This window comes from Chiloscyllium plagiosum, unplaced genomic scaffold (assembly GCF_037043375.1).
Source record: "Chiloscyllium plagiosum isolate Xiang-an unplaced genomic scaffold, Cpla_swu_hap1 HiC_scaffold_30, whole genome shotgun sequence".
In the NCBI taxonomy this organism is placed as follows: Eukaryota; Metazoa; Chordata; class Chondrichthyes; order Orectolobiformes; family Hemiscylliidae; genus Chiloscyllium; species Chiloscyllium plagiosum.
The window spans coordinates 19,250,622-19,278,061 of NW_028270168.1; the positions used below are offsets into that span (position 1 = coordinate 19,250,622).

Sequence of the window (27,440 nt, forward strand, 5' to 3'; positions counted from 1 at the left end):
ATAAAAGAAATTCACTGAAGGGTTGCACTGTCTGCAACCACCACCACTACTACACCTTAAAATTTCCAGGGACAAGAAAGAACCCATGATCAACAATGGCAGAAAATTCCTCTCTGATCCCCCACGCAAAGGAATGCTGCACCAGAGAGTCGAAGGAAATAATGAAATAAAGCACTCAAGTGTTTCACTTTTTAAAAAGCTGTAATTGATTGGACTTCAAATCAGGATAGAACCCCTTCACTCCACCCAGTCCAAATGCAGGGTCTCAGCCACAAAGGCTAAGATGTCTGACTCTTCCTCGATCACCTTGGTAGTGGGTTTTCCAGCTCCATGTCCTGATTTGGTGTCAATCCTGATTAGGAGAGGGTTTTTCTGTTGGCGACTGCGCCCAACCACGTGCTGCACTGTGGCAATGTACTTCAGAGAGTGAAGGGGCACCACACGGTCATCATGATCAGCAGTCAGCAGCAACATGGCTGGGTATTGGACCCCTCCCTCTGGTACCTTGACATTATGGAGGGGAGAATACCTGGGGCAGAGGAAATAATTAATAAATAATTATTTCTGTTAAAAGATTCCTAGCCCCCCTTCATTTGACAGGAACTCTGTAACTGACTTCAGCACCCAATATTACAGGAAGCTGGTAAAAGCCAGACACGGTTCTGATCGGAAAATCCACACATGCAAGATGGTGCGGGTTGAAGTGAGGGGCAAAATATACATTTCAGTAAATTGCAACCACTCCTTCCAGCCTTTTGAAACTTACTCTCACTATTGATGCATAGTGTTTGGGCAATATGCCCAGAGGACAACCCTGTACTCATAGAATGGACCTCAGCAATAGTGGCTCAGTGATAACTCCATGTCCATGGAGCTGGATGGCTCCAAATATTAGTGGAGTTTTGAGACAGTTTCCTCTGATGGCTGGCACATGTTTACAAAATGTATTGTTGTCACCAATTGCACACCCAATGACATCTCAAACACCAGAACAGGGCCACTCCCAGAGTTTACTCACTTAATCAACCAATCGAACTGCTCCTTGTTATCGGAACTGCCATAGTCAGAGGTCCAGGCATGGCCAATGGTATATTTGTGGAATTTGAGCATGTCCATCACACCGACCTCAACAACTGCACAACCAAACAGATCAGGTCGCTGGTTCACACACGCTCCTGAAGGAAAGATACTGTAATCACGAAGTGTTTATATGTCACAGAGTAAAACTGAGGGAAGTTGGTTCACCCAGTTAGCTCTTCCTTCCATAGAAACCGACGATTTATCATACATCTCCTAAATGCCTTTTCTCTATGACTGCAGACTTATTCATTTCTGGTCCATAACTATTCCAGTTAATAATCAATTAGGTGAAGTGATTTCTGACTCAGTTGAATTTGTCATTTGCTAGTTTGTTACAATGCTTCCCTTGTGCTTAACTTGAAACAACATTCAAGATTAATGCTTTCTACTCTCCATCTGATGTTCCATGCACTCTCTATCAGGTCTCCGAACATAAAGGATTTCTCTGACCTTGCCTCCATGACGGTGTCCACTGACATTCAAGACTTATTCTGTGCCTCTTTATTGGCCTGATATCCCAAGGCTTAGCTTTTGTCTGTATTCAGTGTCTGGAATTGAATGCATTTCTAATCTCAGCACCTTAGGTCATCAGCAAGATAGTATCAGGCTTCAACCTATTGGCTTTTTTGTTTTGCTATTCTTTCAATGGGATGTGCACCTTATCCCTAATTGCTATTGAGAAGATAGTGGTGAGCACAGAAATCAGTCACTAGGTTGTATGTTTGAGTCCCATTCTCGGGTTATAAAATCTATGCTGACAGTGTGGAGGGAGTGCTGCATTGCCAGAAATGCCGTTCATCAAGTACCATGTGAAAATGAGGCCCAATGTGTCCTCTCAGCTGGATGTAAAACATCCTGTAAGACTACACTGAAGAAATACAGGAGAGGTGACATTTATTCCACAGTCAACATTGCTACAAAATAGTCTATTGGCGCAATTATCTCATTGCTGCTTTTGGGATCTAGCTCTGAGCAAATATGGGAACTGTTACAGCTGACTCCCATCATGATCATGTCAAAATCCTCAAATGCACACACTTCCCAGCAGGGAGCTGATTTTCTTACTTCTCATGCTAACCCGTGTTTGTTAAAGCTGACATTTATATCTCCTCCATGGCCTCCTGGAACCATCTATTGCATTGTCTGGAGTTGGTATGCTATCACTTATGGACCTTTCCTGAGCCATGTGGTGACACTGTGTGTTAAATAGCACTGCAACTCGCTTTACTCAACCAGCATCTGCCTGAGAGTCCGTACCGACCAACAGGCCCCCATTGGAGCCTCCATTGATGGTGAGTTTCTCTTTGCACGTGTACCCCTCCTGGATCAGGTACTCCGCTGCACACTGGAAATCATCGAAACTTTTCTGCTTCTTGCCCAGGATCCCAGCTGCAGGGAATGATACAAAAAATAAACAGATTACAATACACACAGGATGGGACTGAGACTCAGTGGGTGGAATTTAATAGCTTCCCCATGGCTGGGTGGGGAGGCATTTCACTGGGTGAGAGGGTGGGTGATGAGGAGCCCACCATTTTTCTGCCTCTGCTCTATGATACACAGCTGAAAATGTGTTGCTGGAAAAGCGCAGCAGGTCAGGCAGCATCCAGGGAACAGGAGAATCGACGTTTCGGGCATAAGCCCTTCTTCAGGAATCCTGAAGAAGGGCTTATGCCCGAAACGTCGATTCTCCTGTTCCCTGGATGCTGCCTGACCTGCTGCGCTTTTCCAGCAACACATTTTCAGCTCTGATCTCCAGCATCTGCAGACCTCACTTTCTCCTCTATGATACACAGGCCTGCATTAGCTGGGGGCGAGAGGCCACTGGGAGCCAGTCACCGGGCCTTCTTGCTGACACCCCCATCACATCCTACATCCCTCCCATCAAGTCTCACCTATGTCCTGGAACATAGCATTGTTCCTAGGCCTCAGATGGGTGCAATGCCAATGGCAGCTTATGCCAATGGTGTTGTCATTCAGTAGAGATGACAGCCCAACATTTCTTCGTGGGTGGGGTTTCTGCCTACTCTTGTCCAGGCACTGATTCAGTGGACATTCACAACAAGTGGAGATATTGCCCTCTCATCGGGTCTCTGGTCAGAGTGTGAGACCTCCACTACCTCCATTAAATACTGCCCAGTGATACTGCTCCCTGCTGTGAGTCAAAGGTGAGGGTTTGAGCCCCCAGTTCAAACTGTAGCGATTTACTTTTGACTCAAGTGATAGATTGAAATTGAAATTAAAACCTTGGTTAACATTCAAGTTTGCTAAGAAATATGAGTTTTACATTAGCACGGACAGAATATCGGGTAACCAAGAGATATAGAGTCAGTATAAAGCATCATATTCAGGTTAACAAACTGCAACTAGCAGAATACCGCAGGGATAGGCTGGGGCCTCCACTTTCTCCAATCTATGTTAATGATTTGGATGAAGGGATGGAGTATAATGCAATCAAATCTGCTTCTGATACAGGCAGCTGTGAGGAGGATATGGAAGGATACAGATGGGTTAAGTAGGTGGACAAAAAAAATAGAAGATGGTATATAATGTGAGAAAATGTAAGGTTGTTCACTTTGGCAGGAAGAATAGATTAGTCAAATATGAATCAATGAGAGAAACAGAAACCGCAGAATGCTGCAGTATATGGGTATTTGGGTATCTTTATGCATGAGTCACAAAATGTTGGTATGAGATACATCAATTAAGGAGACAAAATGGAATGCTGGACACTTTTGCAAGGAGGTGGAGTATAAAATTAGATAGGTCTTTTTACCAATGAACAGTGCATTAGCGAGACTGCACCCACAGTAATACATGCAGCTTTGGTCTCCTTATTTAAGGAGGTATATATATTTTCAACAAAACTGTTCAGATATGGTATGACATAACTCTGTAACAGAAAGTGAGGACTGCAGATGCTGGGGATCAGAGTCGAGAGTGTGGTGCTGGAAATGAGGCTGGATTTCTGATGAAGGGCTTATGCCCGAAACGGCAACTCTCCTGTTCCATGGATGCTGCCTGACCTGCTGTGCTTTTCCAGCACCACAGTCTCAACTCATAACTCTGTAGTAGGTGGCCCAGAGTTAGGGTCATTACCACTGCGTTACAAGAGATCTCTTAAAGAGGTATATACTTGCATGGGAGGTAGTTCAGAAAAGGTCAAAAGTCTGATTCCTGGGATGAACTTTTTTTTTATATCAGGAGAGATTGCGCAGACTCACTATACATTCAATGGGGTTTAGAAAAATGAAATGTAATCTTACTGAAAACGCAAAATTTGACAGGGCAGGTGCTGGGAGGTTTTCTCTCATGGTGAAATCCAGAACTAGACAATGCAGTTTAAAAATAAGGAACCTCCTGTTTAAGATCCTCCTGTTCTGTCAGAAGGCTGTTAGTCTTTGGAATTCTCTTCCACAGACAGCAGTGGAGACCAGGTCACTGAATGTATTCAAGACTGAGTTAGACATTTTGTTGATGGACAAGGGACTAGAGGGCTATGGGCAACTGACTGGAAAGTGGAGCTACGTCCACAATCAGATCAACCACGATCTTACCATATGGAGGAACAGACTCGCGGGCTGAATGGTGTAGTGAGGTCAGCCAGGTGAACCTCATTCAATATAACTTCCCTGATTGGGACTGTTAGTCTGGTCCAGTCAGGGAGCCCTAGCTGACAGAATGTCAGAGTTTCTGTTCACTCTGGGAGCTGGCTCTGACGGAGCTGGATCAGTGCCAAGGACTCTCCACGTATAAAGAAAGAGTGACTTGGCAACAGGATACCAGCCTCTGTGCACTCTGACTTCTCGTGATCTTATAACCCAGTTGAACACAATACCAGGATTAGGAGAACATGACAAACAATTCACAGAAAATCAAAGCCACAGAGGAAAGTTTAGAAGATTTTGTAAATCTTAGGCAGAACGATCAAGCAAACTCCACAAAGTCTGGTTAGTGTCTCAATATCATTGCTGTCAGATTGCAGTGGGAATGGGCCCCTCATCTTGAATCCCGGATACCTGATATAGAGGAATCTTGATTATCCGGCAAGATCGCAAGGTCCTGATGCTCGGCTGTGATATGTTATCTGGAAATCTATTAACCAAATGAAATACTCTCCACAAGAGTCCTTCAGATAATCAAGGTTCCTCTGTACTTGAATAGAAAACAGTGTGTGTGTGTTGGGCCATTTCAAAGGGTGATTATGGGTATGTCAGACAGAAGTCACATAGAGCTGCCAGAGGAAGTGGTGGAGGGTGGTACAATTACAACATTTAAAAGGCATCTGGATAGGTATATGATTAGGAAGAGTTTGGAGGGATATGGGCCAAGTGCTGGCAAATGGGACTAGATTAATTTAGGATATCTAGTGGGCATGAATGAGTTGGACTGAAGGGTCTGTTTCCATACTGTATATCTCTATGACTCTATGACTTTAAGTCCAGATCAAGTGAAAACAGTAGTTTTGTCCCTCAAAGAGTAATAGTGAACCATTAAGGTTTTAAAAACCAATCTGACAGGTTGATGGCCAGTTTTACTGATACCAACTGAATTCAAATTTTCAAATTGTCATGGTTGAGTTTGAATTTGAACTGCTCTGAGTTATCTTTTCAAGCCTCCGACTTATTATTGTAATCACATAACTACGACAGGCCAGTATCTCGTTAACAATTCTAGAATGAAATGAAAGGAAGGATGGATTCTCAAGAATCTCTTACCTTGGTACCAATTTTCTCCATACTCTCCTCCTCCTCGTATATTGGCCACAGCAAGGATCCCACCCAGGTGCCGAACAAAAATCAGGTATGCAACGCTGGAAACACAGCACAGGCAGTAAGAAGGTGGGAGAGAAGTGATTCAACACACTGTAATGAACCTACAATCTATAACAGTGGTATGAGTTGCCTCAGGTAACTGGACACAAGCCTAGACTATCAAACCTAAACACAACTAATGCATGAAGTAATTTTCTGTTCGAATCAGTGGGTGGTGCCTCAAAGGGTGATTTTAGAAAAGACTTGCATTTCTTCATTGAAAACAAAAAGAGCTGAAGATCACAGCATCCATGGAGAGAGAGCAAGCTAACGTTTCGACTCTAGATGACCCTTCATCAGAGCTGAAGTGAAATGTGGAGGGGTCAGCATTTATGCGATGGTGGGGGTGGGAGAGGTGATGGAGTGGTGGGGGAGTAAGGATGTTGACCATTCAGATTAAGTGATCGGAAAGTGAGAATGGCAGAACAATGGTGTGTCTAACTGCCAGACTGGAAAGAACAGACACTCTCACGGGGGGGGGGGGGGGGGGGGGCGAGAACATGGTGACAGAGAATGAAACAAGTAAAGCTAAAAGAAAGGAAAGGGAGTGGATTCACAATTTGAAGGTGTTGAACTCAATATTTAAGTCCAGAAAGCTGTGAAGTGCCAAATGTGAAGGTGAGATGTTGCTTGTCTAGTTTGCACTGTGATTCGCAAGAGAACTGCAGCATGCCGAAGATTTTACAACACTTCACGCCAGTTCAGATGAAGAGTCATCTAGAGTCGAAACGTTAGCTTGTTGTCTCTCCATGGATGCTGTCTGACCCGATGGATCTCCAGTATTTTTTGTTTTCGGTGCAGATTCCAGCATCTGCTCCTACTTTGCATTTCTTCATCGCACTTTGTGACCTCAGGACATTGCAAAGTATTTCACAGCTAAACACAGTATGACTGAAATGTGTAGTGCGAGGAGCAGCCAATTTATGCACAGCAAGGAGATAAAGCAGCAGGTAATCTGTTTTGTTGATGCTGATTAACGGACAAATATGAGTCAGCATATTGCGGTAACTCCTTTCTTTCTCTTTAAATATTGCACTAATGAGGCTCCACAATAATGGGTCCCAGTGCTCTTCAATCAGCCGAGAGGAGGATTCAGTCAGGGGTCTTTTTTGGATTGGAGATGGCATCCCATCATCCTCCCCCGGGCCCATGAGGAACAATGAGCTAGCACAGAGAGTTACGTTAGCAGAATGCAAAGGATTATATTTTTACATGTAGCTGAGGATATTTTATTGTATTAAAGGTAATATATAAATTCGAATTGTTGTTGCATGAGAATGCCTTTCTTATTCATTTAACTAAATTGAAAAGACTTTCATATCCACGTATGAGCCTCCCTGCCTGATTTCACTCTGGCCATTTAGGGCTTTTGCCCAAAATGTCGATTTTCCTGCTTCTTCGATGCTGCCTGACCTGCTGTGCTTTTCCAGCACCACTCTAATCTAAACACTGTGTATAGTTAGGTTAATACAGGACCATTGACTGATTTGATTTGATTTACTATCACATACATTGAGATACAGTGAAAAGTATTGTTTTCCATGCTCACCAGACAAATCATACCTGTAAATCATAAGTACATCAGGGTAATAAAACAGAAGGCAGAATATACAGCGAAGGTGCAGAGAAAGATCAACTCTCATGTATGAGGTCTCCTCATAAGTCTGATAACAGCAGGGAAGAAGCTGTTCTTAAATCTGTTGGTATGTGCTTTTAAACCTTTGTATCTTCTGCCTGATGGAAGAGGGTGGCAGAGAGTATAATCATGTTGGCTGCTTTCTTGAGGGAGTGGGGAATGTAGACGGAGTTAATGGAAAGCAGGGTGGCTGTGATGGACTGTATGGTTTGAAGCAGCAAGCGGCTATCTGCCCCACCGTTCAGTTACATAGTCACTGAACTGTATTTGATCCTAACTAAAACAAAACAAAAGTGTAGATGCTGGAAATTGGAAATAGAAACAGCAACTGCTGGAGAAGCTCAACAGGTCTGGCAGCATCTGCAGAGAGAGAAAGCAGAGTTAACATTTCAGGTCCAATGACCCTTGTTCATGATGTGGAATTCTGAAAAAGGGTCCCCAGACTTTATACGTTAATTCTGCTTTCTCTCTTCACAGATGGTGCCAGATCTGTTGCGTTTCTATAGCAACTTCTTTTTCTCTAATTGATTTTCATTTTATGGCCTTTGATCCCTATTTCTTGATACTCTTATCTGACAAATTCAGTCTTAAAAGCTCCATTTGATTCCCCAGTATCCCCAGCCTTTCAGCGGTGATATCCCAGATTTCCGTAAAAAGAGAAGTTCCTGATTGTAATCCTGAATGACCTGGTATCATCTTTAGATTATACTCCTTTATTCTGAATTCTCCCACAATAGGAAATGGATTTACGAGGGGAGATAAAGAGAAACCCTATTATTTTAAACACTTTGATTACCTCACGTTTCACAAGTTGTAAACTCAAGACAATGCAAACAAATTTATTCAACTTCATCAGTTAATCCATTAAATCCCACTCCAATCTGCATCTGTTTTTTAAAAATGTATAGAATTCCTGCAGTGTGGAAATAAGCACATCAGCCCAGCAAGTCCACATCAACCATCCGAACAGTATCCTACCCAGACCCATTCCCCTCTCACTCTACATTTCTCCTGACTAATGCACCTAATCTACACATCCCTGAACACTATGGGTAATTTACCATGGCCAATTCACCTAACTTGCACAGCTTTGGATTGTGGGAGGAAACTAGAGGACCTGGAGGAAACCCGCGCAGATGTGGCGAGAATTTGCAAACACCACACAGACAGTTGCCTGAGGCTGGAATCAATCCCGGGTTGCTGGCGCTGTAAGGCAGTAGTCATAGAGATGTACAGCACGGAAACAGACCCTTTGATCCAACTCCTCCTTTTCGACCAAATATCCCAACCTAATCTAGTCCCATTCGCCCGCACTTGGTCCATATCCTTCCAAACCCTTCCTATTTATATACCCATTCAGATGCATTTTAAATGTTGCAATCGTACAAGCTTCCACCACTTCCTCTGGCAGCTCATTCCATACACATACCACCCTCTGTATGAAAACGTCGTCCCTTAGGTCCCTTTTACATCTTTCCCCTCTCACCCTCAATCTATGCCCTCTAGTTCTGGACTCGACCAACCCAGTGAATAGACTTGGTCTATTTATCCTATCCATGCCCCTCTGATGTTATAAACTTCTGTTAAGGTTACCCTGCAGCCTTTGACGCTCCAGGGAAAACAGCCTCAGCCTATTCAGCCTCTCCCTATAGCTCAAATCCTCCAACCCTGGCAACATCCTTGTAAATCTTTTCTGAACCCTTTCAAGTTTCACAACATCTTTCCGATAGGAAGGAGACCAGAATTGCACACAATATTCCAAAAGAGGCCTAACCAATGTCCTGTACAGCTGCAACATGACCTCCCAACTCCTATACTCAATGCTCTGACCAGTTAAGGAAAGCGTACCAAACGCCTTCTTTAATATCCTATCTACCTGCGACTCTACTTTCAAGGAGCTATGAACCTGCACTCCAAGGTCTCTTTGTTCAGCAACACTCCCTAGGATCTTACCATTAAGTGTGTAAGTCCTGCTAAGATTTGCTTTCCCAAAATGCTGCATCTCATATTTATCTGAATTAAACTCCATCTGCCACTTCTCAGCCCGTTGGCCCATCTGATCAAGATCCCGTTGTACTCCGATGTAGCCTTCCTCACTGTCCACTACACCTCCAATTTTGATGTAATCTGCAAACTTATTTACTATACCTCCTATGTTCATATCCAAATCATTTATATAAATTATGAAAAGCAGTGGACCCACCACCAATCCTTGTGGCATTTCACTGGTCACAGGCCTCCAGTCTGAAAAAGCAACCCTCCACCACCACCCTCTGTCTTCTATCTTCCAGCCCGTTCTGTAGCTAAATGGCTAGTTCTCTCTGTATTCCATGAGATCTAACCTCGCTATTCAGTCTCCTATGGAGAACCTTGTCGAACGCCTTATTGAAATCCATAATGATCACATCTACTGCTCTGCCCTCATCAATCCTCTTTGTTACTTTTTCAAAAAACTCTATTCAGTTCGTGAGACACGATTTCCCACGGACAAAGCCATGTTGACTATCCCTAATCAGTCCTTGCTTTTCCAAATACGTGGAAATCCTGTCCCTTGGGATTCCCTCCAACAACTTCCACCACTGACGTCAGGCTCACCGGTCTATAGTTCCCTGGCTTGTCTTTACCACCTTTCTTAAATAATGGCACTACGTTAGCCAACCTCTGGTCTTCTGGTACCTCACCTGTGACTATCGATGATACAAATATCTCAGCAAGGGGCCCAGCAATCACTTCCCTAGCTTCGCACAGAGTTCTCGGGTACATGTCCTTCTCCACAGTAAACACTGATACAAAATATTCATTTACTATCTCCCCCATCTCCTGTGACTCTACACAAAGGCTGCCTTGCTGATCTTTGAGGGGCCGTATTCTCTCCCTAGTTGCCTTTTTGTCCTTAATGTATTTGTAAAATCCCTTTGGATTCTCCTTAACCCTATTTGCCAAAGCTATCTCAGTAATGCTAACTACTGAGCCATCGTGCCGTAGTTTTCATTTATTTTGAAATCCCAGGCACTCAATAACCTATTGAGGATCCAAACTATTTCTCTGACACTTATAGGGATATGACACTAAAGTACTCACTGCACAGGTGTCATCATGTTGAAAAGGGGGACAGAAAGTTCTCTCAATGCTAAAGTTAACAGCAAAACAGCTCAGCACAACCAAAACACTTACTTGTAGCAGGGAGTTAGTGAATGATTGAATCCTCCATAGCCATGCAGGAATACTGGATGGGAACCATCTCGTTTGATACCTTTCTTGTGGACAATAAACATTGGGATCTTAGTCCCATCTTTACTGGAGTAAAAAACCTTTGAGACAAAGAAACATAACATGGTGATCTAGCAAGCAAATGCAACAAACCAATTGGTAAACACCTAAGCAGATTAATGGCTGTGTGTAATTCATTGCCAGTAACATTGACTCTTCCCTTCATGTCATTCTGCTCCACAAGGTACTAACTCCTTGGTAGCTCATCTGGAGTCTCTCTTCCTCAAACCTTCACCTTCTTTCAGATGTAAACTCATCGGAGTGATTGGGAATTTGTGGAAAGAGTGTGATGAGCAATCATGAATATTATAATTCCTATGATAGGGAGGATATTGTTAAGCTGAAGAGGGTTCAGAAGAGATTTACAGGAGTTAGCCAGGATTGGAGGGTTTGAGTTATGAGGAGAGGCTGGATATGCTGGGACATTTTTCACTGGAGCACAGGTGGTTGAGGGGTGATCTCATAGAAGTTTATAAAATCGTGAGGAATATAGATAAGGTGAATGCTGGGTATCTTTTCCCTAGGGTGGGGGATTTCAAGACTAGGGGGCATATGTTTAGAGGAGAAAGATTTAAAAGAAACATGGGGGCAAATTATTTTACACAGAGAGTGGTTCGTGTGTGGAATGAACCTCCAAAGGGCACAGTTACATTTGGATAAGTACATGAATAAGAAATACTTGGGAGGGATATGGGCCAAGTGCAGGCAGGTGGGACCAGTTTAGTTTGGAATTATGGTTGGCATGGACAGGTTGAACTGAAGGGTCTGTTTTCGTGCTGTATCACACTATGACTGTGACACCATTAACTGCTTTACATTCTTGTTCAAGTCCTGGCTCAATGGCCAGTGACAAAGGGGAAGCCACTTCAGATCCTTTCTTCAGAAGCACATTTTTCCCATGGAGTGGAGACAGGTGGACAATGAACAGAAACAGGGATCCTGTTTGATTCTATCCCAATGCAATCATAGCGTCTGAGTAGAAATGAATATTATAGATAAGGTGCGAGGATTGGACTGGTGGTGTTTCTCTGAATTGGAGCCACTATTTAGTTCCTCAAGTGAATAAAGATAAAAACCAAAAGAACTGCAGATACTGAAAATCAGAAACAAAGACAGAAATTGCAAGAAAAGTTCACAGGTCTGGCAGCAACTGAGGAGAGAAAGCAGAGTTAATACCTCAGGTTCAGTGACCATTCTTCAGAACTGATAGTGACTAGGAAAAAGTTGCTTTTTATGCAGAAGATAGGTTGGAGGAAGGGGACAATGTGTAAATGATAAGTGGAGTTGGGCCCAAGCCCAATCAACATCAAGCAATCTGTTCATTATCACATTGCTGCTTATGAGCAAATTGACTGCAATTCCTCTAGTGACAACAGCGGTTATAGTTAAAAACACTTTATCGATTGTAAAGCACTTTGAAAAACCTTCACGTTGTGAAACGTGTTATATAAATGCAAGACTACTTTTCAAGCTGATTTCTGTGATGTGAAGCATTCCCCACAAAACTTAAGAAGAATGAATCCAATTCAAAATTATTGATCCTATCAATATTTACAAATAAAATCGTTGGAAATTCTCATCACGTCATCTGAAAGGAAAACAGAAGACAGTGTTTTCAGATGTTCCCTTTCATTGCTCCACACCTGAGTCGACCAGGACTGAGAGATCTGCTTTGCATGAGCATTTTCAGATCTCATTCTCAGGCATGAACACCCCTACCTCCTTACGTTAGAGTGCAGCCTGCCAAAGAGCAGGGGACAAGATCCCGAGTGGTTCGTAAGCTCAGAGGCAGCAGGAGCTTCCATGTAGCTCTGTGCTAACCCTCTTAGTCTCACAGGCCTGTCCTGCACCTCTGCTTTTGTAAGTCCTTCCATCCCTTTCACAACTCTACTCTCCCGGCTTTCGGAGAGGTTGTGAGAATTTTCTAGCCTCAAAATGGAGTCACAGTGGGAAAAGGTTTAGGCAGGATTGCGATAAAATCTCACCTGAACTGTCTGATATTCAGAGAAATTGAAACCTTTGATCTCCACCTCCCTGAAAACTTTGGGTTCAAGAATTTCCTTCATCAGGTCACAGTGGTAGATGATTCCTGGGAGAGAACACCAAATCAAGTGAGAATGACATTGTGGTCCTTGCTGCAGCACACTCACAGTCACCATTTCTCTTCTGCTTTTATTAATGTTTATTTTTGGGATACAGGGAATTGCTGACACTACTCCTCTGAAACACACAAATATAAATGCAAATGTGCATGTCTGACTGTCTTTAGTTACTGGCTCAGTGAGCAGCAGACTGTGGATTCAGGCCCCACTCCAGAGGTAAGAGTGTTAAAGTTAGATTGATATTTCAGTGCAGTACAGACAGAGCTCTGTATTGTTGGAGGTACCAGCTTTCAGGTAAGGCCAAAACCAGTGCATGCATCTCCTCTCACAGCATTAAATGAAAGGTCTCGTGACACTGCTTACAGAAGAACATAAGGACTAGGAGCAGGAGCAGGCAATTCGGACTCTCAAACCTGCTCCGCCAATCAATACGATCATGGCTGATCTCATTTTGGCCTCAACTTTCCTGCCTGCTTTCCATAACTTTCAACCATTTACTAAGTCTTAAAGATGAGAGACTTAACAAACAATCCAGGTCTTTTTCAATATATAATTTCAATTACATCACACTGTAAACGTTTGCTATAAATTCTGTGTCTTATGATCTTACACTCCACAACCACCTGATGAAGGAGCAGTGCTCCAAAAACTATTATATTGCTGTTCCGGGGAGATTGCTGTGTGCAAATTACCCTCTGCATTTTCCACATTGTATCATTGACTTTTTACGAGCTGTGAAGCTCTTTGGAAGCTCCAAAGGTCTTGAAAGGCAACGTAGAAATGAGAAACATTTGTTTAAAATAGCAATCTGGTTATCTTGCACATTAGAGCACCCTGATCTTTAATTGGAGAAATTCCCTGGGAACTGTTGCTCAGTGATTGTGCTGGCTTCCCAGAGTTAACCACAAAGGAGCATTGTGTGTGGTTCCTATTGATGTGTACCACACCTTTAGCACATTTTATATTTAAAGGACTTAGTTAGATCTCATAATACAGGGAGAACTGGCTATTTGGATACAGAACTGGCTCGAAGGTAGAAGACAGAGGGTGGTGGTGGTGCAAGGTTATATTTCAGACTGGAGATCTGTGACCAGCAGTGCCACAAGGATTGGTGCTGGGTCTACTGCTTTTTACCCTTTATAGAAATGATTTGGATGTGAACATAGGAGGCATGGTTGGTAGGTTTGCAGATGACACTAAAATTGGAGGTGCAGTGAACAGCGAAGATTACCTCAGAGTACAATGGGATCTTGATCAGATGAGCTAATGGTTCGAGAGGTGGCAGATGGAGTTTAATTTAGAGGTGCCGCATTTTGGAAAGGCAAATCAGGGCAGGACTTATACACGTCATGGTAAGGTCCTGGGGAGTGTTGCTGAACAAAGAGATCTTGGAGTACAGGTTCATAGCTCCTTGAAAGTGGAGTCACAGGTAGATAGGATAGTGAAGGCAGCATTTGGTAAGCTTTCCTTTGTTGGTTAATGCATCTAATATAGGAGTTGGGAGGTTATATTGTGGCTGTACAAGAAATTGGTTAGGCCACTGTTGTAAAACTGCATGCAATTCTGGTCTCCCTGCTATAGGAAAGATGTTGTGAAACTTGAAAGGGTTCAGAAAAGATTTACAAGGGTGTTGCCCGGGTTGGAGGGGTTGAATAGACTGGAGTGTCGGAGGCTGAAGGGTGATCTTATAAAGGTTTATAAAATTATGACAAGATAGACAAGATCTTTTCTCCAGAGTGGAGAGTCCAAAATTAGGAGGCATAGATTTAAGTGAGATAAGAAAGATTTAAAAGGGACCTAAGGGGCAACTATTTCATGCAGGTGGTGGTATATGTATGGAATGAGCTGCCAGAGAAAAAAGTGGAGGATGGTACAATTACAACATTTGAAAGGCATCTGAATGTGTGTATGAATAGGAAGGATTTAAAGGGATATAGGCCAAGTGCTGACAAATGGGACAAGATTTATTTAGGATAACTGGTCAGCATGGACAAGTTGGACCGTAGGGTCTGTTTCTGTGCTGGATATCTGTATGACTCTATGACTTCTGTATGACTCTGCTTGACAGTTAGTTTGCCTGGCGTTTGCAAGTTGCACACACAAAGATCTGGAATCACACACAAGTTTGCTGTAATATTTGCTTCATAATATATAATGTGTTTTACTGTTTTAAATAAACTAAAAATCACAAAACACCAGGTTATAGTTCAACAGGTTTAATTGGAACCTGATTGTATTCTCCACAACCACCTGATGAGGGAGCGGTGCTCTGAAAGCTAGTGCTTCCAATTAAACCTGTTGGACTATAACCTGGTGTTGTGTGATTTTTAACTTTGTACATTGCAGTCCAACACCGGCATCTCCAAATCTTAAATAAACTAACTCATGATATGAATGAATCCCTGACAAGCAACTAATTATTAGTCCATTATCATTAACATGACATGGTGAACAGCGAAGAAAACATTGTGATAATAAAGTCTGTTGTGCTTGACCAGTGAGTAAGCAAGCAAATTAATCTGCAGATGAAACACATGGTTGACAGCATTAAACTATACTAAAATCTTCAGCGTCTTTGTTTTTTACAGCAAGGGGAAGTGTTGAAAACACAGCTTGCTGGTAAGCAGATAAATCCTTATCGAGAGGCAGTTTAGCTTTCTCTTTAGAGAGTGTCAGAATGCATGACAATTGATAGCAAGCAAGGGAAGGTCAAAAAAGCATTTTGTCAAAATGTCTACAAAATGTTCTAGCTTGAACTGGGACACATTAAAAATATTTAAACAGCATTCAGAGTTCTGGGTTCTAGATTTTGGAGTGTCCAATACAGAAAATCAAACCATTAAGATTTGCTGAGTATGAAGAATCACAAGACTCAACATATTAGGATTAAAAGGTGAAGCTGCCAAAAGAAATAGACCAAATTTGAAGATCAATTTAGAGTCAGATTAAACTTCTAGATTCAGCATGTAGAATTCATGTCATTTACACCATTGACCAGCTTGGGAGTAGATGCAGTGAAAAGGGCTCATTCTAAGATTTTACTGAAGGGGAGCTAGCAAACAGAATTAAGATGGTACTGCATCCACTCCCATGGAAACTTCCAGAAAGGTTTGCTTGACAAACCAATGACATATACTATCGAAGGGCTTCTCTTCTTTACAGTAAAGAGCCTAGATTGTTCCATCTTTGCTGAAAACTTTTGCTTCTGGTATTAATTTGTTTTTCATTAACATGTTTTTTCCCCCAATTTGGAGATGCCGGTGTTGGACTGGGGTGTACAAAGTTAAAAATCACACAACGCCAGGTTATAGTCCAACAGGTTTAATTGGAAGCACACTCGCTTGACAATCACCTGATGAAGGAGCGTCGGTCCGAAAGCGAGTGTGCTTCCAATTAAACCTGTTGGACTATAACCTGGTGTTGTGTGATTTTTAACTATGTTTTTTCCCAGTTGTTTGGTATCCTTTTTATAAAAACTTTTAACAGAACTGTGCACACTGCATCAAGCGAAGTCGAAACACTACTCGATTCAAGATCAACTTCTAGTTTATTTCTCTCTAAATAGGTAGAGTTGTTGATTTTCTTTTATTTAATAGATTTAATAAGCTGTCATATTATTTTTATTGATTTGTGTATCCATCTACAGCTGTCTCTCTCTGTGTATTGTACCTGGTGCCAGATAGGAGGTGAACTTATAGAAGATTTCTGTGTTCTTCTTTCGCCCACTGTATCCACCAATGCTGCCAACATCTAATGGGAGGTCTTTAAGGAAGGTTCCGGTAGCAAGGTCATACAGCTGGAGGATGTCCTTCACATCCTTTAAGTAGTCGACGACCAGGTATTTGTAATTAACGCACGTTGCCCAATCTGAAACACAGAGCCGCAAGGTTTGAAAAGACATTTGTGTTAGAAACTTTCAACCAGTGTATGAAATGGTGATGGCCATGTCTCACCCAAGACATCCTTCGGGTGCTGGGGAATAAGCTGCTTCCATTGTGAAGGAGCTGGCTGCTCGAGGTTAATGTTGAGAACTCGGTAGCGAGGGGCATCAAGGTTAGTCCTGAATGTGAACACGGGCCCTTCATTTGTAATGTAACTGTACTCTGCATCAAAGTTGTCGATCAGTTTAACCCAAGGTAAGAGGCCTGTAAAAGTCATGCAATGAGTTTTTCAAGCATTGAAAATAACCAAATTATAAACAACAGCAGCTAGAGCATCACATCAGAACATTACATGAAATAAAACAAGCCAAAAACTTCATTGGAATATTATCAAATGGATTTTGACACCAAAGGAGGGGACATTAAGACAGGGAAAAGAACCTTGGTCAAAGAGGTAGGTTTTAAGAAGCATCTTCAAGGAGGAATGAGAAGCCAGAGAGGCAGAAAGATTGAGGGAGGAACATCCAGAGCTTCAGGCCTAGGCAGCTGAACGTTTAAGGGTGAAGGAATTAAACCAGGGATGTTCAAGATGCCAGAATATGAGAAGTGCCATTACTTTGGAGAACAGTCAGATTGAAGGATGGTACAAAGATATGGAGGGCTGAGACCTGGAGAGATTTGAAGATGAGGATAAGATTTAATTACAGATTAATTAGAATGTTAACAATGGCTGAGGGGATGAATAGCTTGACCCTGTTCCACAGGTGTTATATATTGTCTAGGTGAATTGGGACTAATCGTCTTTTCTCATCCTTGACATAGATCACATCCCTTTATAACTGATACTGTGAGTGGGGACGTCAGTGTGACGCAGATAGGGTTTTACTGCATCAGAGGATCTTCTCTCTGAGATGGGATGGGCAATGTTCATAAGTACCTGGTACATACCAGTTATGCCATTTGGTAGCAGGTGCAGATCGCAGTACCAGACCTGGTTCTTAGGTTGACAACCATCTCGAATATATAACCCTACATAGCGACCATCATCAGAAACCTAATTGAAAACACAGAGCATTAAAAGCTGTTCAAGGAGGCAATCATTCCAGCTGGGAACTACCATCTTCAGCAAAATACATTGCAGGAGATTAAATGTTCCAGCTGGAAAAAAAGAGTGAAAATGGACAACATTCTTTCATACGGAGTCCACACCTTCTTTGCAATTGCCTGAAGATTTCCTTGAGGCACTCTTGGAATAGGGAGGAACATCTGCTCACAACAGACCATAATCTTCATTATTTTTGTTGTTATGTAAGTGAGAGTGACCACCCATTTACTCAAAGCAAGATCCCTCAAAAAGTAGGAAGATGAACTGTACCAAATGTACAGCACAGAAACAGGACATTCAGCCAAACTGGTGCATGATGGTGTTTATTGTCCACTCAATCCTCCTCCCATCTCTCTTCATCTTAGTTGATTCTTTCTCCCTGGTAGATGTATCATGTTTTCTCATAAATATGTTGAAAGTATTCACCTGAACCATTTGATATAGCAATGGCCTCCCTGTTTTAACCACTCGCTGGATAAAGACATTATCCTCAATTGATTTGTGACTATCTTATATTTATAGTCCCTAGCAGTGACAATATCATGTTGAGTCATAGACTCAGAGATATACAGCACGGAAGCAGACCCTTCGGTGCAACCTGTCCATGCCGACCAGATATCCCAACCTAATCTAGTCCCACCTGCCAGTGTCCAGCCCATATCCCTTCAAACCTTTCCTATTCATATACCCATCCAGATGCCTCTTAAATGTTGTTATTGTACCAGCCTCCACCACTTCCTCTGGCAGCTCATTCCATATATGTACCACCCTCTGCGTAAAAGGTTGCCCTTTAGGTCCCTTTTATATCTTTCCCCTCTCATCCTAAACCTATGTTTAGGAAGCCCCCACCTCAGGGAAAAGATTTTGTCTATTTATCCTATCCATGTCCCTCATGATTTTATAAACCTCTATAACATCACCCCTTGGTCTTGGACGCTCCAGGGAAAACAGCTCCAGCCTCTTCAACCTCTCCCTGTAGCTCAAAGCCTCCAACCCTGGCAACATCCTTGTAAATTCATCGCTAACTATTTATTTTTGAAAGGTCCGCAAGTGGTAAATGAAGCAAAGGACCATCTAGTCCACTGGTTAAGGAAAGATTGACTGATCACCAAGAAGAGCTTGTCTCTTCCTTCAAAATAGAGACATGGAATCTTTCTCATCCACCTCAGAGAACAGACTACGCTTTGGCCCAATGCCTCAACTTCCAACAGTTCAGCACTTCCTTAGTACTGCAGTTGCCAGAAAATGGCCCAAGCTTACTAGTGAGAGAACATTAATCTCTGAACCAAGCTGATATTAACAATTTACCTTGGCTCCTCCGCTCCATTTGGGATTATCTGGGAATTCTGCACACAGGATATCCTCTGACTGGTCAGTGCCAAGCATATGGTAGTAAAGTTTCTGATGAATGTTAGATGTGGTTTCAGTGCCTGTAAAAGATGTCTTCAGTAAGTCACACATTGAACATCACTAAATCACCATTCACAGTGAACACGAGTTACACTTCAAAAAAGATTTAGTTTGATCTCTTTGGAAAAGAGAAGTTCAACAGCTTAAAGGGAAAAAAAAATCAGAATACAACCAAAACTTGGGACAGAAAATATACAAAGGTTTGAAAGGAAAGAGCAGAAAGGATACAGGAATCATGTCATGAAGATGTCAAAACTCAGTATACAATTTGTTGATGTCATGGTGTAATTGATGTTCTTGGTCTATACAGAGGCCAATGTTACAAGATGCTATCTCTGTATTTACAGCCACAATTCACTTACATACAGTAGCTTTAACATGTAAAGATACCCTTAGGCACTTCAAAGGATCAATTATCAAAAAAGATCTAATAGTGAGGCATGAAATATTATGTTGGGACTAGTAATTATTTCATCAAACCACTCTTTCTCTTTACCAGCTTAGGTCCGTCCTTTAAACCAGTGACTTAACTACAAAATGTAAGCTGATAATAGGGGTGACATGGTGGTTCAGTGGTTAACACTGCTACCTTACAGCGCCAGGGACCAAGGTACAACCCCACCCTCAGGCAACTGTCTGTGTTAAGTTTGCACATTCTCCCTGCATCAGGGTCGGTTTCCTTCCACACTCCAAAGATGTTCAGGTTAGGTGGATTGGCCACAGGAAATGCAGGTTTATAGGGTTGGTTCTGGATAAGGACGCTCTTCGGAGGGTCAGTGCTGTCTTCGGAGGTAAATGGCCTGCTTCCACACTACAAATTCTATAAGTTCAGTGCAGTACTGAGGGGTGTGCCTTACTGTCACAAGTGCCATCTTTTGTATAAGGCATTAAATTGATCTGACCTTTCACTAGATGGAAAAGATGCCCTGGCACCATGTTGAAGAAGGACAGGGCAGTTCTCCTCACATCTTAACATTTTTGCCCTGATTGATATTTTGAAGTATTAGCTGGCCTTTACCACATTGCTGTTAGTGGGAGCTTGCTGTGTGCAAATCGGCTGCTATGTTTCCTGCATTACAACTTATTCCAGAAGTACTTCATTGGCTGCACCTGGGGAATCACTGAGCATCAAATAAAGGCAAGTCTTTCTTTGATCAAACTTTTGATCACCTGTTGTAATATCTCTTTATGTGGCTTAATGCCAAGTTTACTGTCTGATAAGTGCTCCTGTGAAATACCTTAGGATATTAAAGGTGCCGTATAAATGCAGGTTATTGTTTGTTATACCACAGCTCTATAATGTAACCTTTATATATTTATCTCTTACCCAACCCCACACATACCATCTGTACTGCCGTCTTGCTCAGGGTACCGGTTATAGAAGACACCTTTCCCATCGTGAGTCCAGGACAGGCAGCTAAACTTCACCTTTTCTAGAGTGTCTGGTAGATCTTCAGGACCTTCAACCTTCAGAAATTTGATTGTGATCCAATCAGAGCCACTCTTGCTGAGTCCATACGCCAAGTACTCATCGTCATCGGAGAATGCCAGCACTAGGTGAATAAACAAAGTCAGGCTTCAGGCCAGGCCTGTTGTTGTTTGGCATTGACACCATCAGGAGATTGGGGTAATCATGTACTTTTCTGGGATGACAACATTTTCTTACATCATAGAAAAAAGGAAGAGGCCATTTGGCCCAACATGCCCATGCTAGCTTTTTAAAAGAACAGTTCAATTTCATCTTAGATCTTCACATATAATCCTACATATTAAATTTTCTTCAAATGCTGTTTAATTGACTTTTGAAATTTCTTTGAGCTTTGTTTCCACAATCTTTTCAGCAAGTGTGTTACAGATTTTAACCATCTATGACAGTTTACCTTATCTAAAGCCCTCAAATTGAAAACATCTATTAGTTCTCCCCTTATCCTTCTCTGGGAGAAAGTGAGGACTGCAGATGCTGGAGATCAGAGCTGAAAATGTGTTGCTGGAAAAGCGCAGCAGGTCAGGCAGCATCCAAGGAACAGGAGGATCGACGTTTCGGGCATAAGCCCTTCTTCAGGAAGGGCTTATGCCCGAAACGTCGATTCTCCTGTTCCCTGGATGCTGCCTGACCTGCTGCGCTTTTCCAGCAACACATTTTCAGCCCTTATCCTTCTCTGCTTTGTTACATCATGATTCTTTAGAATGAAATACATTTAATAAATATAATGTGAAAATTACTAACTTGCAAATGCCACATGGATATAGTTAAAAATCAAACAACACCGGACTATAGTCCAACAGGTTTATTTGGAAGCATTAGCTTTCAGAGTGCTGCTCCTTCATCAGATGGTTGTGTAACCACCTGATGAAGGAGCAGTGCTCCAAAAGCTAGTGCTTCCAAATAAACATGTTAGACTATAACCTGGTGTTGTGTGATTTTTAACTTTGTACACTGCAGTCCAACACCGGCACTTCCAAATCACATGGATACAAATTGCTGTTTGCCTATCATGCTGATTATGTAATAGTGAATACATAGTCCAATTTTCAACTTGTCCTTTGGTACAATGGAAAGTTTTGTCCTAAAGCCCAAAATTAATTTGGACACCACATAGTGGTAGATTTTGCAAGGCACTCTGCTGCAGATAAAGCCTCATGTGGAGCCAACATGAATCGTAAATTCCTTGATTTGGAGATGCCGGTGTCGGATTAGGGTCTATAAAATTCAAAATCACACAACACCAGGTTATAGTCCAAAAGGTCTAATTGGAAGCACTAACTTTCAGAGTGCTGCTCCTTCACAACATCCTGATGAAGGAGTTGCACTCCAAAAGCTGCTGCTTCCAATTAAACCTGTTGGACTATAACCTGGTGTTGTGTGATTTTTAACTTCATAAATTCCTTGGCACTCTATCCCTCCAAATCTCCAACCAACATTAACCACATACAGCAATGCCAACAGGAGAACATTGAGCTCTTCAAATCTGTTCTCCATCATTTAGACTAATCTGCACCTCAAATCATATCCCTTGTTTAGCTAACAAACACTTATTGGTCAGTTTTGAATTCTCCAACTGGTGCTCAATGTGCACAACTTTTTCAGCAAACAAATTCTGAATTTTCACCTCCCTTTGCATGAAAAGGTGATTCCCAATTTCAAACCCGAGCAATCTGGTTCTTGGATGGCACAGTGGTTTGCACTGCTGCCTCATTATGCTAGGAACTTGGGTTCGATTCCACCCAGTGCCTGTGTGAGTTTGCACATTCTCCCCGTGTCTGTGTGGGTTTCCTTCAATAATCAAAAGATGTGCTCTTACGTGGAGTAGCCATGGGACATGCAGGGTTAGAGAGGTAGGTCTGGGTGGGATGCTGTTTGGAGGGTGGATGCAGACTTGATGGGCCAATGGGATGATTCTGCACTGTAGGGATTCTACTTTTAAGACTGTGCCCTCTGTTTCTGTACTCCCCCCACCAGAGCTTGTCTATATGTAATCCATCAGATCTCTTTTGCAATCTTGAATACCTTGATAAGTCAGGCCTTCTAAACACAAAGGAATATAACGAAACAATTTTATGTACTCTTCACCCAGAATGATTCTGGTGAGTTTGCATTGCACCTAATCCAAGGCAAATGTACCTTTCATGAGGTGCAGGAGAACAGAACCACATTTAGGGACTGGCTCTTATCAATGCTTTTAAAATCATGATTAAAATCACATCCTCCTCCCAGCATCCCCAACACCCCTAAACTACCAGCATTAAGTAATGAATAGAAAAAGAGGAGTTCAGGTTTATCATCTGACTCCCTCCTTTATTTTGAAGAAAAGTAAAATTAAGCTGGAGGAATAAGACTCCACCTACTCGTTAAGGCCACAGTCCCATCCTCGGACAATTTGTTAGGATCCAAAAACACTCGAGCCTCTCCATCCAGGGAATCCTGGACATACAACACATACTGGTTCTGTAGTCCAGAGTTGTGGAAGTAAAAATACCTGCAAAACAGGAATTTGACACTCAGCAAGGCCTGATTACATCTTCAGAACAGTCTTACCTGTTCATTTTCTTTCTTTGCTAAGGCTACCATCTTTCTCCACATCTAAGTTTATTCATTAGGTGTAAACTTAAATAGTAGGTGTTGACAAGCTATTTGGCTGCATTTAGCATCACAGATGAGCTCAGTCCTGTCCACTCAGGCTCAATGGACTGACTGTTCCCTCAGTGTCCACACTCTATGGGTTCAAGTCCCATTCCACAGGACACTTGGACACACTGCTCTGGAAGTCAGATTTTGAGTCAACATGTAGAGAGTCAGCTGAATGATTTGTTTCTGTGATGTAAATCTTTCTGTTTTAATGTAATTGAGGTGAGAATCTAGGCTGACATGATGGTGCAGTATTGAGGGAAGAGTACAATAGATGGTCAAATATGTTTCCTCAGGGTTCACAGAAACTAGAACAACTTGCTACCATTAACCTACTGCCAAATGTCAACTGAAGTACTTGGGTTATCTTGGCAAGGTCAGCATTTATTACCCATCCTTAGTTTCCCTGAAATGATGATGCTGAACCTTCTCCTTGAAGCACTGCTGTCATTGGTAGCAGTTTTATATAACTGTGTTTCACAAGGCCTAAACAGTGGGCAGTTTAGGGAAAGCCACTTGATATGGGGTGACCATAAGACATAGGAGTGGAAGTAAGGCCATTCGGCCCATCGAGTCCACTCCGCCATTCAATCATGGCTGATGCGCATTTCAGCTCCACTCACCAGCGTTCTCCCCGTAGCCCTTAATTCCTCTAGACAACAAGAATCTATCAATCTCGGCCTTGAAGACATTTAGCGTCCCGGCTTCCATTGCACTCCGTGGCAATGAATTCCACAGGCCCACCACTCTCTGGCTGAAGAAATGTCTCCGCATTTCTGTTCTGAAATGACCCCCTCTAATTCTAAGGCTGTGTCCACGGGTCCTAGTCTCCTCGTCTAACTGAAACAATTTCCTAGCATCCACCTTTTCCAAGCCATGTATTATTTTGTACGTCTCTATTAAGTCTCCCCTTAATCTGGAAATAGGCACTTTTTGATGAAGGATGCCAGGTTCCATTCCCTGAAAGGCATTAATGAACCACTTGGTCAATCTGCATTGATCTGACAGTTGCATGGATCACTTTGAGATTTTTAATGATGGAATTCAAATTCACAAACTGTCCATGGTGTAACTTGATCCCACTTTTTCTGAATTCCTGTCCTGTAACATAACCACTAAAGTAACAAATCCCTTGGTGATGGAGCTCCAGCAATACTTACAATTCTCTGCATGGCCAACAAAACAAAATGTTGCCAATTGAAGCCCCTCAAGGATTATCCCCAACACCAGCTCCCCAACCCTGGCCAACCCCAGCCTCACCAATACAGCACTCACCGCTTCCCTTTCCTGCAAGGGCAGCCATATTTGGGGTAGTCAAATAGTTCAGTCATCCGCTCCTTGAGCTTGTTCTTGACTGTGCACTTTTCCAGGAAAGGCATTGTTAGCTTGTTCTGGGCTTCCACAAATGCCTGAAAAACATGGAGGTCTAGATTACAAAGAATAACTGACCTTCACCTCCAACTGGTGTGAGCAAGGCACTTGAGGCCAGGCTGAGGTATACTGCTATCCAGTGCAGAGGCCTTTATCCAGTTTCTGTAGCTGACCCAGTGGAACATAATGCAACTAGGCATCACATATGTTTATATCATATATACTGTACATACTCATCTACTTCATGCACTATGTATATGATATGCATGACATATATACATCTATATATTTACTCTATACAATTATGCTTAAGATTACATCTGCTGAAAGCATCATACACATTGTCCAGGGCAGAATAGTACCCACCCAATGGAATTGACAGAAATATGCTAACCAAGAGAGTGCATGGACAGGTTTACCTGAAGTTAGGTAATCTCTCACCTTGGTCTGTTCACTGTTAGGATCTTCAAGCCAGGCATAAGGATCTGGTACCTTAATCCCATGATAATCATCCACCTGGAATAATCAGGAATATAAACCTTGGTTATTTACATGAAACATTTACAACAGTAACTGGGAAAAGAAGTCAACAGAGAAGAGTGAAGATGAGATCTAATAATGGTCTTTAAAAATCATAAATTGAGAGTTTATTAATGGGGTGGATTTAAAGAAATTGTATGCGCTAATGAGGACCTGGGATTTTCAAATTTACTTATATATCATAGGCATCACTGGCTGACCAGCATTAATTGCCCTTGAGAAGATGAGCTGCCTTCTTGAACCATTGCAGTCCATATGCTGTAAGTATATCCACAATGCTGTTAGGAAGAAAAGTCTAGGATTTTGACCCTTGTGACATATGTCAAAGTCAGGATGGTGAGTGGCTTGGAGGAGAATTTGCAGGTATGGTGTCCCCATGTATAATTTGCCCTTATCCTTCCAGATGGAGTTGATCATAGGTTTAGAAGGTGCTGCCTGAGGATTAGAGATTAGATCCCCTACAGTGTGGAAACAGGCCCTTCAGTCCAACCAGCCCCATTTCCTTCTGACTAATGCACCTAACACTATGGGCAATTTAGCATGACCAATTCACCTGACGTGCACATCTTTGTGACTGTGGGAGGAAACCAGAGCACCCAGAGGAAACCCATGCAGACACGGGGAGAATGTGCAAACTCCACACAGACAGACACCCAAGGCTGGGATTGAACCTGGGACCCTGGTGCTGTGAGGCAGCAGTGCTAACCACTGAGCCACCATGCCACCCTAAAGGATCTTTAATTAATTTCTGCAGTGTGTCTTGTAGATAGTACACACTGCTGCTACTGTGTGTCACTGGTGGAGGGAGTGGAGGTTTGTGGATGTTGTGCCAATCAAATGGGCCGCTTTGTCCTCAATGTGTTGTTGGAGCTGAACCCATCCTGTTAAATGGGGAGTATTCTATCACACTCCTGACTTGTGCCTTGTAGATGATGGACAGGCTTTGAGGAGCTGGAAATGTGTTGCTGGAAAAGCGCAGCAGGTCAGGCAGCATCCAGGGAACAGGAGAATCGACGTTTCGGGCATAAGCCCTTCTTCAGGAATGGGGAAAGTTTGTCCAGCAGGCTAAGATAAAAGGTAGGGAGGAGGGACTTGGGAGAGGGGCGTCGGAAATGTGATAGGTGGAAAGAGCAACACATTTCCAGCTCTGATCTCCAGCATCTGCAGACCTCACTTTCTCCTCACAGGCTTTGAGGAGTCAGGAGCTGAGTAACTTGCTGCAGTATTTCTGACCTGCTTTTGTAGTTACTGTGTTTATGTGGCGAGTGAGTTTCTGGTCAATGGTAAGCCCCAAGATATTAATAATGTTTTAACATTAAGTTTTAATATAAAATAGATACAAAGAGATGAAATAAAGAATTTGGGAAGAATTACTTTGCTCTGAGAGATGTAAAAATGTGTCACGAGTTATTTGAACGATTGAAGCAAATATTATTGATGCTTTGAATGGAATATTTGAATAAAAAAAGAGAAGAGATAGAGGTCATTTAGCCCTGGAGCCTGTGGTACCATTCTCTGACCAGCCACTGTAGGGTGATGAAACATTTTCCACAGTCCACGTGACTCAGTTGGAAGGATTTCAGCCAAAAGCTCAGGTTGATCCATAATCCCCTCGGGGTAAGGGACTTGCTGTCGGCGCTGGTTTGAATAACGAATTGCCGAAAACTGGCCAGCTCATGGTGCTCGAAAATAAAATCCAAACCTTGTGCTGAATCTTAAAGAGTCTTGAGATCAGGAACTGAGAACCGTGGAGATTTACCAGAGTTAACCTCGGGGTTTACACGATACACTGACTAATCAGCTTTTATTGCGATTTTGTTTCAAATTTTAGTTTTAAAACATTATCCATGTCCTCGGAGAGAGTGCAGCGAATGGAAAGTGAAACTTCCCCCTCTTTCAGTTTCATTACGGCACGTGTTTAATTATTTTCCCCAGTTTGCCCCTGATCGTGCCCGAATCCCCAGCATCGCCCGCCCCCGGATTGTTCACCTCACCCTGGTCTGGTCCCTCTCAGGCTCGGGGTATCTGAGATCCATCCCGCCCCGCTCCTCTCTGTGGAATCAGCCGAACTCTGTTCCGACCCCGCTCGGTTTCTTACGCCGCCT

At 42.5% G+C, this 27,440-nt stretch overlaps 1 protein-coding gene across 1 annotated transcript; it reads right to left on the reverse strand.

The window, feature by feature from the left end:
* Window positions 1-182: 182 nt before the first annotated feature.
* LOC122563590 (prolyl endopeptidase-like) lies at window positions 183-27,440 on the reverse strand. The gene is made up of 15 exons (XM_087976789.1): window positions 27,330-27,440; window positions 25,237-25,311; window positions 24,700-24,833; window positions 23,145-23,275; window positions 20,642-20,851; window positions 19,197-19,318; window positions 17,732-17,837; window positions 16,856-17,047; window positions 16,572-16,769; window positions 12,786-12,889; window positions 10,705-10,841; window positions 5,799-5,893; window positions 2,338-2,469; window positions 1,019-1,175; window positions 183-529 (listed from the first exon to the last, which is right to left on the reverse strand). Exons 1-15 carry the CDS (start codon window positions 27,369-27,371, stop codon window positions 238-240), a joined length of 2,127 nt encoding a protein of 708 aa, XP_087832915.1. The 5' UTR covers window positions 27,372-27,440; the 3' UTR covers window positions 183-237.